At 37.8% G+C, this 15,488-nt stretch overlaps 3 protein-coding genes across 5 annotated transcripts in view; 1 reads left to right on the top strand and 2 right to left on the bottom strand.

Moving 5' to 3' along the window:
* LOC104799750 (HVA22-like protein j) overlaps nt 1–346 on the top strand; it is a 3,065-nt gene extending 2,719 nt beyond the window's left edge. Inside the window, exon 9 of the mRNA XM_010522391.1 lies at nt 1–346. This exon is cut by the window's left edge and continues 9 nt beyond it. Coding sequence (XP_010520693.1) covers nt 1–103 — 103 coding nt within the window. The 3' untranslated portion in view covers nt 104–346.
* Nucleotides 347–406: 60 nt separating this feature from the next.
* On the bottom strand, nt 407–1,187 carry LOC104799749. Its single transcript, XM_010522390.1, has one exon. The coding sequence runs from the start codon at nt 941–943 to the stop codon at nt 533–535; it is 411 nt and encodes a 136-aa protein (XP_010520692.1). The 5' UTR covers nt 944–1,187; the 3' UTR covers nt 407–532.
* A 3,439-nt stretch (nt 1,188–4,626) lies between these two features.
* On the bottom strand, nt 4,627–9,177 carry LOC104799748 (transcription factor E2FA). 3 transcript variants are annotated; one of them, XM_019200835.1, is made up of 14 exons: nt 8,763–9,177; nt 7,739–7,931; nt 7,524–7,577; nt 7,259–7,433; nt 7,075–7,129; nt 6,899–6,951; nt 6,767–6,817; nt 6,627–6,675; nt 6,438–6,503; nt 6,285–6,361; nt 5,943–6,174; nt 5,322–5,385; nt 5,111–5,210; nt 4,627–5,009 (listed from the first exon to the last, which is right to left on the bottom strand). In XM_019200835.1, the coding sequence occupies exons 1-14, from the start codon at nt 9,033–9,035 to the stop codon at nt 5,003–5,005; spliced, it is 1,449 nt and encodes a 482-aa protein (XP_019056380.1). In that variant the 5' UTR covers nt 9,036–9,177; the 3' UTR covers nt 4,627–5,002. The 3 variants fall into 3 exon arrangements, with proteins under 3 accessions (XP_019056380.1, XP_019056381.1, XP_010520690.1); XM_019200836.1 differs by having other exon boundaries at nt 5,111–5,204; XM_010522388.1 differs by having other exon boundaries at nt 4,627–5,210.
* Between the last annotated feature and the right edge of the window lie 6,311 nt (nt 9,178–15,488).

Below are 15,488 nucleotides of genomic sequence, written 5' to 3'. Positions count from 1 at the left end.
TGACGCCGGAGTAAACATCCCCGACACGATTCCGGGATCCCCCGTCACGGAGGCTCGCGCCAAGCTCCGTCGCTCAACCTCTAGACCTCAGGCCGCAGCATAGTATATACATATGCAAAGTATGTATTTATATATATGTATTTATGTGACACTCAAAAACCTTCACAGCAGGAAAAAAACAAGAGAAAACACATGAAAGTTTTGAGGAAAGGGTCAGTGGAACAGAGGATGACAGAGATTTGTATTTGTGAGATTCAAAGAGTGAATTCTTTTTCTTTTCTTTTTGGAGTTTTGTATATTGGAAGCAGAATTAATACAGCGAGAAAGTTTGCAACTTGGTGTAGTTTATCTGCTCTCCTGCTTCTCTATGTTTTCTTTTTTTTTTCACAATTTGAAAAAAAAAAGAAGGAATAAAAAAAGTTCTCTTTTTTCTTTGGGTATTTGTAAATTCGAATCGTAATTAACAGTACATCGAGAAAGTTCGTAACTTTGAATAAAAAAAAGTTCACAGCTCTTCCTCTGATTCTTATGTTCAAGATCTGAAGATCTTCCGGGGATATGGGAAGAGGCTGAGGAAGGAGTCCAAGACAGCGGAGAAGATGCGTAGGACGGCGGAGGAGAAGCGGCGGAATAGGGAAGGTGCGGCGGAGGGATTAGGAGTGGAAGGGGTGAGGTATGCGGCGGCGGCTTGCTTTACGAGGCGGTTGCGTATGGATATTCCGACGGCGGAGGGAAAGTTGACGGCGGCGGAGGAGGAGGGAGAGTTGACGGAGGCGGCGGTGGAGAAGGGGAGGACGTCTTTGAGGGAGGTGTAAGAGGGCAGAGGAGGAGGAGATGTTTTGCTGTTTGTGATGATGGAGATGAGCTCCAAGTCCAAGGGTTGTGAAACGACGCCGTTTCGGCGGTGGAGAATTGAAGCCTTTGGTGGTTCCTTCTCCTCCATAAGAGAGAGAGAGAGATCTATTTTGAGGTTTTATAGAAAATTTCTGGACTCTTTTGATGAGTGTGGTGCCTTATACGGTGGTGGAGTGAAGGCAATTCCAATTTCTTTTCTCAGAGAGAGAGAGAGAGAGAGAGAGAGAGAGAGAGAGAGAGAGAGAGAGAGTATTTGGCTTTGCATTGGGGGATTTGGTTTAGAAATGGTACAGAGTTATATATGTGATGTTTATTATGCCATATACTTTTTTCTATTGAAAAAGTCAAATAAGGACTCTATGGTCAAAAAATTTCTTTTTGGTTTGTTGTAAATTGAATACAAAGGCTATTATATGGTAAAGCATTGTTGTCTTGCTTGTTGTCATATTATTAAATTTGGTATTCTCGAGGGATTTTCCGTGGTTTATATTTTATTTAGCTTTATAAAATCAAATCAAATATAATACCATTTATTTATTTACGAATTATACATACTTTTTATTAAATAAATATAAATTAAGCAAAAATTATATTACAACGAAAATATTTTTTAATTTAATAAATATTACTGTAATAAAGTTAGATTCGAATAAAATTCGAAAGTATAAAAAAAAAACAAATGCATTCCATGTTTATTACTAAAATGAAGAAAAACGGTGTGCTTTTATTTGATACTTGTGACATTTTCTTTAAATTGAAAAGTCAATTTAGGATTGTATGATTAAAAGTATTGTTGTGCATTTAATTTATAAGGTTGTTATGTCGCACAATATTTGGTACGTCATTATTAAATTTGTAAAATATGAAATATACAAAATTATACTATAATGAATGATATTATTATGAGGTGTGTGTATGCTCAGTGGTTGGCAACTTACGCTCCAATATATTAAATATATGGGAAAATGAAAAAGCCAACACTAAGTTGTACTAATGTACCAAAATCTTATATATATATATATATATATATATATATATATTAATTTGACAAAAAAAACTACATTCAAATTCAAAATATATATGAGAAATTTAACGATTTTCATACTCGATTCGGAAATTACAAACGATTTTGAGATGTGGTCTATATACATGACACATTTTGAATTTGAGTGTAGTTTTTGTCAAATTATTTTTTTTATAGGATATTTGAATATTTAAATAAATTTGTCTTTGGTTTTTATTATATTCTTCTGTGAGCATATCGTGGTGAAAAAAAATATATATATGGCGTATAAGAAACTTTTTATGTTTAATAATATTATTTCATGCCTAAACATTTTGCTCCACGGAATTCGAATTTTATGATTTAATATTGAAAAGATGCTAGTTTGAACATATGAATTTTAATATATTCTCCACTCCACTATCTATCTAGGTTTTTTATTTGAATCTTTCTGTGTAAACTGAACGTAATTGTTAAGTGTTATTGTTGTAAATAATGATTATATTTGAAATATGAAAAAAATTGAAGCATCAAATTGCATGTCTTTTCTTATTATATTGAATCGAAATTATAGAAATCGCTTTCTATATATTAAACACGTTAAACATTTTGTGTAGCCCTTAAATTAAATATGTAGTTTGACAACAAGAAGTTTCAAACTAAAATGTAGAGGAAAAAAAATGCTAACTCAAGATTTTTGAAAATAGAAAGCATTTTAAAAAGAACAATGAGAATGGTTTAATAAAATAATATTATTGGTTCATAATATTTGGGTTATCGATTTCGTTTCGATCAACTATTTGTGAATACAAGTTTTTAAATTTCACAAACAATTATTCATTTGATTTTTATATCAGATTCATGACTAATTTATTTAAAATATTTATTGTACAAAAAGATTTTCAATTTTTTTTATATCAAATTTGAGTTATCCTTATATTCCTTTAATTTAGTTTTAAAAAATTGTATCATAAATGGAATTTAATTCATATATACTTAATTGAATCAAAATGTTTGACTCTAATAACAACTAATTAGCCACTCCATGCAATCACAGGTTCTATTTAAACCTTAGAAAGGTTATAGGAGAAAATGAATAAACTCATATTACAACACAGACACAGAGATTTATAAAAATCAAATGGAAAAAGGAAAAGAAAGGTCAAATAGGAGCGGCTTTGAGGTGGGCCCAATCTTCTTGTACTTTTTGGGCACTTTGAGGTTGGCTCATTTATCTCTAAATAAATAAATCATTGTCACATGATTCAAGATTACTCACTTCCATCTTTTATCGTTTCTTTTATTGGTTTTGGTTAGATTCTCATTCAATTTTCATATTAAGGGTGAGTATTCGGGTATTTGGGTTTTTTGAGGTATTCGGTCATGGTCTCTGTCTTTACAGGTTTTAGAAAAGTATTCCCCTTCTCATTTTCATGAAACCCAACGCGATCTAAATATCTACCGTTAAGTTCGAGTACCGAGTATCTAAATCCGTCAAAATTTTTAAAAAATGTTAAATTGTATTGACTTCAGGAAGAATATTGTAGTAATTTAATATGAAAATATATTTAGGTATTATTTTAAATACATAAAAATATTTAGAATATAAACATCATCTTGATATCGAAGATAATTTGATATCATTAAAAAACCTGAATCCGAACTCGCGATTCTAATCCTTGGCATTATCACACCCGTTTTTGCCTTCACTGATGATTGAGTACCCACATCCCAGATATCTACAAAATCGGATATTCAAAAATCCACAATTCTCAAGTATCCACGTCCAATCCTTGTTGGAGGAATATGAATCATATGACAATGTCACAAGTAGGGATATCTGGCGATGTGTGAGCAGTTTTCTCATGGGCACTCATCTAGCGGAAATTTGACCGTCGATGAGGACGAGGTCACGTTATCGCCATTGAAAATCCGAAGTTTGGGATCAAGATCAGGATTCTTCGAATGATTCACTGCATCTACGGATAATTCGAACCGAGAAAGAGGGGGAAGAGAGAGACAAAACGACGACAAGGCAAGCGTTGTACGACAAGTTAGGGATTTAGGTTTTTACAAAATTGGAATCAACCGTGAAGGTAAAGATATAAAATCACTGGAAAAATCAAAATCTCTAAAAAGGATTGGGGTTCTCTCTTTCGCCTTTGCTTTAACTGCATGAGGTTGATTCAGATTCTGAGGAACGATGGTGTATCCGAGAATGCCACGGCCGTCGGCCGAGATGGTGTATCCTAAAAACAAAATTAGGCACCTAACCCGCACCTAGGCTTAATTTAATTACAATTATATATTATTCAATTTTTATGATTTGAACATAAATTGCTATCCCTAATAAGTGTAACACAAAGTTAATTATGGTTTAGTTTTGTTAATATATCTGTAAAAAGCTAAATATTTTCTCGGCTAGGAATTTAGTTTGAATTATAACACATTACACACATTGAATATCTTCTCAAATGGTTTAGAGATTTTTCCTCTCCAATAACAATATACTCAATATCAATCCCCTTACGAATTTCGTCTAATTTTAACATTCTTTCTAATTATATCAGTTAAACAATAAAATTGTATTATTAACGATTTCGATAAGTTGTTCATCGTAGTCACAATTCGATAAGTTGACCTAAAATCTATTTCATATATCCTAAACAAATTAACCACAAACTGATCCATACCATAAATTCTACAACAAATGAGCGTAAAAAAAAAACAGCAGTAAAACCATTTTTCGTCACCGTTATAGCTTAAAATAAGTGATTTTCTTAAATAAAACCAATAACCTGTTTGAAAAAATTGGGCATTGAACCCAAATCAACAGTCTTTGGGTTCAAACACAAGAAGCCGATGATAAATCTCTATATCTTACATTCCTCTTCAATCCAACTCTAAGTTCCCTCAATCCTCTACAACAAGTTCACTCAAAGATTAAAAAAAAAACGATATGACTTCAGGATACAATAAACGAACCTGAGAAACGTCGTTAGATGAGTATTGATCTCCTCGTTCCTCGGGCTCTAACTCTTTGCCATTCCTCCATTGCCAGTCTAAAGACCCGATAGGGAATGGCATAGCAGCGGTTTCAGTCACGGGTTAATAAGTTTACACCATTTTTGAGCCATTACCTCCTCAGGAACTGATGCAACGTACAGTTCGGATCAGATACTGAGGTGTTTCCTTTTTCCTTTTCTTTTTTTTTACGGTTTCTGTACCATGTGTACAGCCATGCTTGGTTACCTCTGAGTGGTGGACGGTATCTCACCCGTTATAGACGGTGTTTCAGCCCGTGGTGTACTGACATCGGCTATTCCGAAATCCCAATCGATACCAGCTGTAGCTAAAAAGTGAAGGACTTTCCATGTTTTGGTTGTGAACATGAGGATTTTGCCAGTGGCTTGATAGGTAAAATACGAGAGAGATACAATAGATGTATGTATAGAAAGGATACAGTCGGTTTTCCAATACTCTGTCATGCTAAGCTCATTTCCAGAGAGAAGCCAGTAGTCATCATTCTGCAAAACAAACAAGATCACAGGACAGAGATTTTTAGTAAACCGGGAGATTGTTGTGCTTGTTGGGTGAATTTCGTTCGATATCCAGAGAGTCCCAAGTGATGCAACTCCAAGATTTTTAGTAAATCTGTGACTTCAACACAAACATGCACCTAAAAGGAAGTTAAAAAATTATCTAAAAGTTCCTTATGTTAATGTTTCTAGAATTTCATAAAGCAAAGTCTAATTTTTCTTTCATAAGCTGACAATCTCTTAGTTGATTTTGGGACTTGGGTTATCAATATCCCAAACAGAAGAAAATTTACTCCTAGAAGAATTAATCCCGAAAAATAATTCTAATCGGCCTAATATGTCGTCTTGACAGAACTACCAAGGTTAGGCTGCACTATTTCATGGTGCATCTATTGAGTTTGCGTCAGATAGCAAAACGTCACTGAATGCGTATTGTAAATCAGTCTTTTTTCTTTTTGTTTTAGGATTGTTTATAGCCCTTACTCTCTATCCGAGCTCCATTCAATAGCATTCAAGATATTTTCATATAAGCTAAGACGGCTTACATCGACATCAGAGGGCGTAATTTTGAGCATTCCTCCAACTTGGTCCTGTAAAGAATCAAGATCTGAGGTACTGGGTTGAGCATGAGCCACCTGAGGCTGAATCTCACTTCTTGTGTTGCCAATGGTAAAAGTTTCCATGTCATGGTTTTCATTGGACCCCGAGCCAGACGCAATTGGCAATATTGCTTGTGGATCGGCTCCATTTGCATCTTCAGACTTCTCTTCAAATTGGCTGAAGATGCAGTCCGAGAAAACACGTGAAACGGGGAAATGGTAAGTCTACTGAAAGTAAAAGAAAAAAATGAAACAAACTAGGTTGTTGCTTGACCACTGATGAAGTACCTCACAAGATATACATCGATAGGACCCATTGTGCTTCTGAGAATTATCCTGTATCTCCTTTGTGGATAGTCAGCAGCCTGTCATGTAAAGTAGCAATGTCATCTCAAAATGTGTCATCAGATCAATAAATACAAACATTCCTGTGAGACTCACTTCATCTGGATCAGGGACTTCCAAAGTTGTCCCATGAGGAGCTTTGATGGCTATCAGAGTTTCATTCTGTGGGAGCGGCAAAAAGAGAGTTGATGTAAAACTGAACATGGAAGTCTCGGGAATTGATGTATGCTCATTAGATGAATAAAAAACTCCAACGAACTAAAACAAATGAAAGAAGAGACAAACCTGAAAACACGGTAAGCTCTTGATGTCTTCCTCCGTTACAAAAAGCCATCTGAATATGTGTAGGAAATTAGGAATAGGTAAAAGCCCATCATAACAAGACTCTACAAAATCATACGTATAGGGGGGACGGAGTTTCTTACTTCTGATTGTTTTCATTCTCACTCAAATCTCTCAATCTTTCCTGCATTTCCCTGGAAAATTGTTAAACATCAAGATTGGTTGTGTAAATTGATCTGAACAAAAAGAATTTTTCTAAAAAAACACAATAAAACCTGATTTGATTATCTAGTGTTTGCTCTTCGATAGTAAGGTTTTCAATTTCTGCCTGCGAAGAGAAAACAAGATCAAATATTATACAGAGCTGGAATTTAAGATTCAAAAGCCCTACCAAAGTATCATGGCCACCTAAGTGCACAATAACTTTACCCCATGTTTTATCTGGGCGTACCTGTAAGACAATAACATTGGCATCCATATCTCCAGGCCTTGATGCATCAACCCCCCTGAAAAAATTCGCCAATCCTCAAATAAGTTTAGATGTACTCGGGCAATCAAGAGAATATCTCGATAATAAAGAAAAGAATTGAAGATAGTCCATTTATAGCAAGTGCTTTATATCATAAAAATCTCACTTCCACTGTATTCTGTTCTTCAACTTCTTTTCAATGAGACCAATTCCCTCCAAAACGTTTGTGATATCATAAATACGCCGTTTCTGCACCTCCAGCGTCTCTGCAGCTTTGTTCAAATCCAACATTCCATCTTCCGCTTGCTTAATTAATGTGATGAACTTCTTTGTCAGAAGACCTGAAGGCTTTAGCGTAAGCATCCGTATGTCCATATTCCTTTATAAGATTTATTGAATATGGGAGATGTAAGCAATTATTCATAAATTACCTAACGAACTGTCGTATCGACAACTGCCAGTAGGCGTAAGCGTAGCAGGAGAAGCTGCAAGTTTAACATAACAATCAGCTCTCTATCCTATAGAGAGAATTTTGAACTGAAATGTACCCATATAGCACATAGTAAATTTGGCAGAGTGCTAGACGGGCTACTCCATGGATTTGAACTTCACAAATACGATAAGGATAATATGTGATTGTTCTAACCAGCATTTGATATGGGTGTTTGTGGAGTTGATCTGTTGCCTTTGGAGGCCTTCGACCTGTTGTTGATTCTCCCTCCTTTTGCAGAAACAGGGGTTTGACAGGTACTGTTGGATATGCCATTGAAACCAGAACTAATGAAACCATTGTTAGATTGAATATCACCCGCATCCACTGAAGGCTTTCTCTTTAATGCCTGCAAAGTACAATATAGTTAACTTTAACTTGACAAGAATCAGCTTATCCTAGTAACGCAAAACACTAAAAACGGTAAAAAAAGATACTACCAACAATGTTCCTAAGAGGGGAACCAAAGTCCCCCTATGTGCTTTCAACAGAACCATTTACAATGACTTCATCTACTGAAGAAACATATGCATGCCAAACATTATTTGCTTCCTACACCATAACCCCTATAATAGTCAGCATATGCTGTAAGTTGTTCATTGTTTCAGAGCAGTGGAATCAGCAAACGCACTAGTGACACTATGTGGAGAAGCAACTGGAAAATATACTTCTAGGATACAGATACGAGATGGGTAAAGTTTATTTGCTCTTTGAGCAACCGTGCAATGTAGTAAATGTAAACATGAAACCCAAAAGCTCGATTGGCAATGTAGAGAACAACATGGATAAGCTGATTTCTCTCCTTCCTCCAAGCAGTTGATTACATTTAGACAAACGTACTTCATCAATACACAACCCAAACATATTGTATTATGAAAACCTGTAGCCTGAAACTCCAGAATCTCGTCAATTGGGTAGATCGGAACACGCAGAAACTAGCACCAGACGATTTGTCAAATGTACTATCATCAAGATAAAAGGGTACAAAATACAGATGAATCCGCAAAAATCTGACCCTTGAGTCCCTTGACAAGTAGAATCCAAGAGTGATAATTATTTCAAAGCAAAAACCAAGCAGCAATGAAGCAAGGAAACCCCAAAACCTTTCCGAATTTTCTCACAATTTCAACAAAAAAAAAAAATCGAGCAATCAAAAACACCAAAAGCGAAGCGAACTCACAGGAGATCTAACTACAATGGCGTCCTCCTCCTGATCGGCGATTCTACAGCCATTAACAACAACGCTACTATCGCTAGTATTACTAGCAGAAGGGGCAAATCGGTGGTAGTGGTCAGGCGGATGGAACGGCGGCTTTGTGGATGCGAATGCTAAGTTCCGGCGAATGGGTGGAACTACCGGAGCAGATGTCGCCGAAGACGACGTTGCATACTGCGCCGGCGCCGGCGACGGAGGCGGAGCTGCCAAGGAAGAAGATCGCGCGTCGCCGGACATGGATTATAGTGGGAGAAGTCCGATGGAGGATCCAGCAAGAGGGAGACGCCGAATCTAGGGAGAGACTCAGCGAGAGAGAGAGAGAGAGAGAGAGCAGAAAACGAGGGTTTTGACAGAGAGAGAGAGAGCAGAAAACGAGGGAAAGAAGGAATTTTATGTTGGGATAGATGTGGAGGGAAGCCTACTGCGAGAAATAAAAATAAATATTTACCAAAAAAACGTTTTTTTATTTATTTTGTGTTCTGTACGTTCTACTTTTACCCCGTACTTTTACAATTATTTTCAGATTGACCAGTTGTACTTTGCATTGTTACCTTTTGCTCCCTATTATTATTATTATTATAGATAGAAAATGTATATAGCATTAAAAATCTGTAGATTTTAGTTTTAAAATACGGATGTAATTAAGTAATGTTTGAATCCAACAACGATTCTTACCACAGACAATTCTTAGTTACAAAAAATTAAGAAACTTTTATTTAAAAATTTTGAAGAATGAATTTGATTATAATGTGTGCATGTGTTTATCTTTTGCCTATTCAAAATAGTTAACTGGTAGGATTTTCTCGTAGATGATTATTTATTACTGGGTGGTATGTACTGTCATGAATTGATCATATAAAAGTTGTGTTACCACAATGTTACCCACATTTCAAAAAAAAACCATAGGGTGTAGAAATCAACATTTGACAAGGTATGGGGAGGAAAATAGAATTCAAATATAAAATTTTTGTATCCATTTTAAGAAAAGGGAAAAAAGAGCATAATTGTTAAGATAGTATTGATATGTAACGATACAAATTTTAATGTAACTTTATCAGATAATAAAATTAAATGGATTTGTCAAGTCATATTGGAAAAGAAAAATAAGCACTCGAGATATTGGAAAAGAACAATAAAGAAAATAAGCAGTTTTATACATTTTTAAAGAAATTTTATTTCTCTTTTTATACTTTTAGGATTGTGATAATAATCTCATATAGTTCCTAGACTCCCTATTCTATAATGGTTGCACAAAAAAAAAACAGGGAAAACTATTGAATTTTAACAACAAAGAAAGGTGTTATTAAGTTGACAAAAGATCATGACCAAAAAAGTGATAGCGTACATATAATTATTTGAGTGCTTTAGACTTTTAGTATACGGAATTTAATGTTGGGGAAATGGGGAAATGCAATATCAATTGTAAAAAAATCCATGGAAAAAGACTAGAATTTTTCGAATTTTTATTATAAATATTTGATTTGTATTTCTTTCTATTATTTACATATTCAATTCGACTTGTGTAAAAAAATCCCATCAAATTAATGTTTTAATCGGATTTGGCTCATATATAATTTTTTATGTTCATTTCAATTTTATTTATGCGGAAAAGATCTATGCAGGCCGAAATATATAACAATCCTACAAAAAATTTAAAAAAAATGGAGAATACCACTTTAGTGTATGAAAAAGAGAATTAATTGGAAGAAGCGTGTTATAACTCTAGATATATATATACCTTAACAAATACTTAAGGTAGTTAACCTTAGAATAAAAAAGCAAAGAAACAAATTCAAACAGTGTAACGATTTAAATCCGAAGACCAATTGAATCGTTATTTAGGTTTCAAAGTAAAATCAAGTTTATTAAAATAAGTATGAAATATTAAATGTTGGTTGTGATTTTTTAAGATAATCCGAGATATGACATTTGTAATTTATATTGATTTATTTATATGAATATATTATATTTTTCGTTATATGATTTGGATGTTTGTTATGTATCGGTATCTTTAAATCATCCAATGATGATTCTAAATTCTCTATTCGGTTGTTCTTTGGGAACGATGATAAATTAAAACTAGCATGAATTGTGCACAGAGATAATCATGTGTATTGTATGCGAATCACAATTATGGATATTCATTTGGAACGAGTTAATGAATGTAACTTATGAGATTATGATCGTGTCAATCTAAATGATTGGATGGTCAAGTGATAAAACCTACACTAAGCTGATTCCACAAGGGTATAGATTCGATGTAGTATCAGGATCGAATACATGGACCGAGAGGTGATGGTGTCGAAGGTGATCCTAGCGAAGGTCGAAAGTAGATTGGTTGGTTGGTTGAAAAAACTATAATTTAAAACATTGTAGGTTCGGGGGTTCACTGATTCTACGGAACATCTAAATAGATATGGTTGGTTTGCAATCCAAGGTTGATTCAGGAAACTCTAGTCTCTATTCTAGAACGCGTCCGGTCAGGGATCATCGCTCTCTAACTAACGCTTTCCTATTAGCTTCCTGATAACATGTATTTTGGTGATATTTTGGTATAAGATGTCTAGTGCATTTTACTCGGTTTTGCATATTTACAGGCATTCTAGAGTACATTTGGTCTCGATATTGCTTGGTTACTTTCTTTGGTGTCGAAACAGGTATTCATGCATAAAAGAGAGCAAAAGGAGTGGAAAACATGGACTACGGAACATCACAGACAAAATGGGGACATTTGGAGTTGTTCATGGGAAAAACACGAATCCTAAAAAGTCAGATCTTGCAAGTCCAATAACTTCTACTTTACAAGTCCAATTTATGTGTTCTCTACCTCATTGGAAAGCTCTCTTCTATATCTACGCATAGACACTAAGATCGTACAAATCCGACATTGGAGCAGAAAGTTATGAGCAAATCTGTCAAGCATGTTCGAGTTGAAGAATCGACACGGACCGTGTTGCATTCGACACGGCCGTGTTGTGTCCGTGCTGAAAAAAGTGAAGTTTTGCTTAGAGAATTGACACGGACCGTGTTGATTCAAACTCGCCCTAATCAGCCCATGTCTAAAGTGCAGATTTTTAACAGAGAATTGACACGGACCGTGTTGCATTCAACATGGTCGTGACACCCGTAACCCGTGTACAGTATATCGACTGTGCCACATGGACGATATACATTAAAATAATAAATTTGCGGAAGCGAAATTACGAAATCCAAAAACATTTTAATTCAAATCCGAGTAAGCAATGGAAAATACAACGTGATCAGTCGAAAAATAACACATGTCCGAATAGTCTTAATATAACCGTACAAAATGCGGGAATACAAGTCCCATAGTCTAGAGTACAAATCCTGTACATGATGCTGCTTCTCTCAGGTCGTCGTCGTCCGATGCGCTAGGCGTAATCCTCGTGATCTGAAAAATATAAACCACGAGGGCTAAGCACAACCGCTTAGTGAGTAGCCCGGGTTGAACCCGGAAATCCCGTTCCCACTGAGAACGGTACAGTCGACATTTCCATAACATACATGCAATAAGCAAAACACAGTAAATACGTAAATGACAATCACAATCACTCCCGTATGGAGTCCACCATAGGGTTTAACCATATACCCTAGTCAAATCCATGACTAGAGGCGAATCCAGGCCCGTCACTTGCATGACGTTGGCCGTCGTGTCGCACACGACTAGAAGACATCTCAACACCCGTCAAGTCCATGACGGTGATGGTTGAGTCCACAACCATCCACAACCACAATCACGCTTAACTCGTACGAACGAGCCAGCTACACACATGGCACACAACGTGCAATTCCCCATAGTACAATCACGCGTATCACGGTATCCAATCCCTACCGAGCTACCGTTTAACGCCATGCAATTCTACCCACAACAATCACGCAACGGTCACTCGTATTTTTAATACCGCACAACTCACTACGCTACGCAACGTTCTGGCGAAAACTTGGCTCGATTGATCCCAATCGCGAAGCTTTGTCCTTTGGTGGGGGTTTGGTTCAGCCACGGTCAAGTCTGGTCAGACCCGGGTCAACCCCGTTGTTCGTTTTCTCTTTCCCGGTTGAAATTAAATTTTCTCCAATTTTTCTCTCAGCCTGGTCCGTCGGACCAAATTCTGGTCAGCCGGATCAGTTCTCTTTCTCTCCTAGTCCGCCTCGTCTCTTGGTCAGTCGATCCGAAAGAGAAAACAAGTCTGGTCCGGCGGACCAAGATTGGTCAGCCCCGGACCAGCCTGCTTCTCCTCTCTCGGTCCGTCTCTTCTGGTCAGACGGAGTGCCCCTCACTACGACACATCTAGTCCGGCGGACAAGGACTGGTCAGCCCGGACCAGGCGTGTTATTTTCTTGGTCCGGTCCGTCTCTCTTCTGGTCAGACAGTGTGCGTCTCCTCGGAACACGTCTGGTCTGGCGGACCAGTTCTGGTCCGACGGACCAGGCCGTGTTTTTTTTTGGTCCGGTCTGTTTCCTTGGTCCGTCTGAGTTCACGTGTTTTGTCTCAGTCTCGGTCCGGAGCTGACCACGGTGTGGTCCGACGGACCGAGACTGGAACTCTCTCTCAACTTCGCCATTTCCGAGATCTGTATCGATTTTTCTCACTCTAATCAATTCGGGGTTGCTTCCAAATGCTACTAAAACATAGATTTACATTCCTAGACAGGTTCTAAGCCTTAAACACACAAGGAAATCTCGATTTGCACCATCACACATTGAAAATGAGATCTCACAAATCCAACTCAAGCCACTCACCTTGTTCTTGAGTTTGTCCGAGCTTGTGTGCATTCCTCGTGGCTCCACACGATGTGAGAAGCTTCGGGACACGTCTGGGCACGTCCCTCTTGGTCTCCCCGAGCTCCTTTCTCTCTGGTTCATCTCCTTTCTCTCCCTTTCTCCCTCTTTCTCTTCCTCCTCTATTTTGCTCTAGAATGGTTGTGGCAGAGGATTGAGGGGTGTTTATGGTGGGGGAGAGAGGACGAATGGGCTCAAGTCCAGGCCCATAGGCGAGCCTGCAACGCCCTCGAGGCGTGGGAGGTGGCAGCACGGCAGGTAGGCCCCGGAATCCGGCGAAATCCGCATCCCAAGACCGCAAGTTGGCAAGTTGCAGAGTCTGTCGAGTCCCGGTCCGACGGACCATCCGCTGGACCAACCTCCTGGTCCGTTGGACCGGCACCTTATATTTTTTTTTTGAAATCTTTCTCCAGTTCGCGCTGTCCAGTCTGAGTCCGGCTGAGCAGGTTGGTCCGCCACAGACCAAATTCTGGTCCGGCGGACCAACCCTGTTTTTTTTTCTTTTCATTTTTTTATTATTTCCGCACGTGACGATGCTGTGCCTCTCCCCGACATTGTACTATTCACTTTTGGTGATTTCGTGACATCTCTATTTAATTATTCATTTCTAAATAATTAAATATTCGAATCGAGTTTCGGGGTATTACAAATTTTTCCCCTTAAAAAGAATTCGTCCTCGAATTCGGAATCGCATAATATCATCAATACTTCCTCGTACTCGATATCATCACCAAAACACAATCCATATCGCCACGTCATCCGAAGCATAAGTCTGATACAAACCGAACGTCATATAAAGGAGTTCGTACAACGCTCAAGTAAATAAATGCGGATAACTACTACGTATCTCTGCCTCGGGTTCCCAAGTCATGTCAGAGATCCCTTGGCTTCGCCACAAGACCTTCACGAGTGGCACCTCCTTCATCCGTAGTTTCTTGATCTTTCGATCCACGATCTGCAGCGGCTCATCGCGGAAACGTGTAGCCTCCGTAAACTCCAACTCCTGGGGTTGTAGCACGTGAGAAGGATCCGCTACGTACCTCCGCAACATTGACACGTGGAACACGTCATGGATGTTTGATACGTGTGTATCGAGTCTAGAATTTATAACCCGATTCATAACTCACCGCAAGGATACGGATCGTCGTAACACGGGGTCGAACGCAAGGACCGGTAGCTAAGTCTAAATCCTAATCGAAACTAAATCGAAGCAAGCAAGTGAAAGTGATGGTGGAAGTATATGGAATCTAAAATAACTAAAATAAGAAAGCAAATAAAAACGTGTAACTATCAAGCAAAGATGACCGTGGATGTCGGGACCGTATTCGCGTGTATGGGTATATGTTAAGCATGCAAGAATCACGATATTGAATCTGTATTCGGGAATCGTCAAGCAACAAAGATAGAGAAATCACCTCTCGGCATATAACTCACTATCTAAAGTTCTCTAAATCCATATCCCTATGTGATTTATCAAACTAGATGCATGAAGAACTCTATCATCAACCCTAGATCGATCAAACCATATAACTATGTGAATAATGTTGGGTTTTTCTGGGATCTCAAGAGCGAATCTAATTCCTAAGAGATCAGTTCTAGGGTTTGCGCAGCGGATGTAAAACAAAATTTTTGATGAAACCCTAAAACCTATCATGCATGATCTTGTAGAAACGTTAGAACGCTTACCTCAATCGATCCGGGGCCTGTATCAATTGATGTGTTCGTCCGATCACTGTAGGCAGAAAGAATACCTTGCCCTCTACACGTATCCACACGGCAGAAAGGATTCCAACGGTTGGAACTTGTCTGCTAGGACTGAAGAACGTTTTCTTCTTTGCGCAAGGGTTTCAGGGATCTTTCTCTTAGTTTTTCACTCTCAAAACCTCTCAA

This window comes from Tarenaya hassleriana, unplaced genomic scaffold (assembly GCF_000463585.1).
Source record: "Tarenaya hassleriana unplaced genomic scaffold, ASM46358v1 Cleome60, whole genome shotgun sequence".
Classification (NCBI taxonomy): domain Eukaryota; kingdom Viridiplantae; phylum Streptophyta; class Magnoliopsida; order Brassicales; family Cleomaceae; genus Tarenaya; species Tarenaya hassleriana.
The sequence above is the reverse complement of the archived record's forward strand: the minus strand, read 5'-3'. Positions and strand labels throughout refer to the sequence as shown.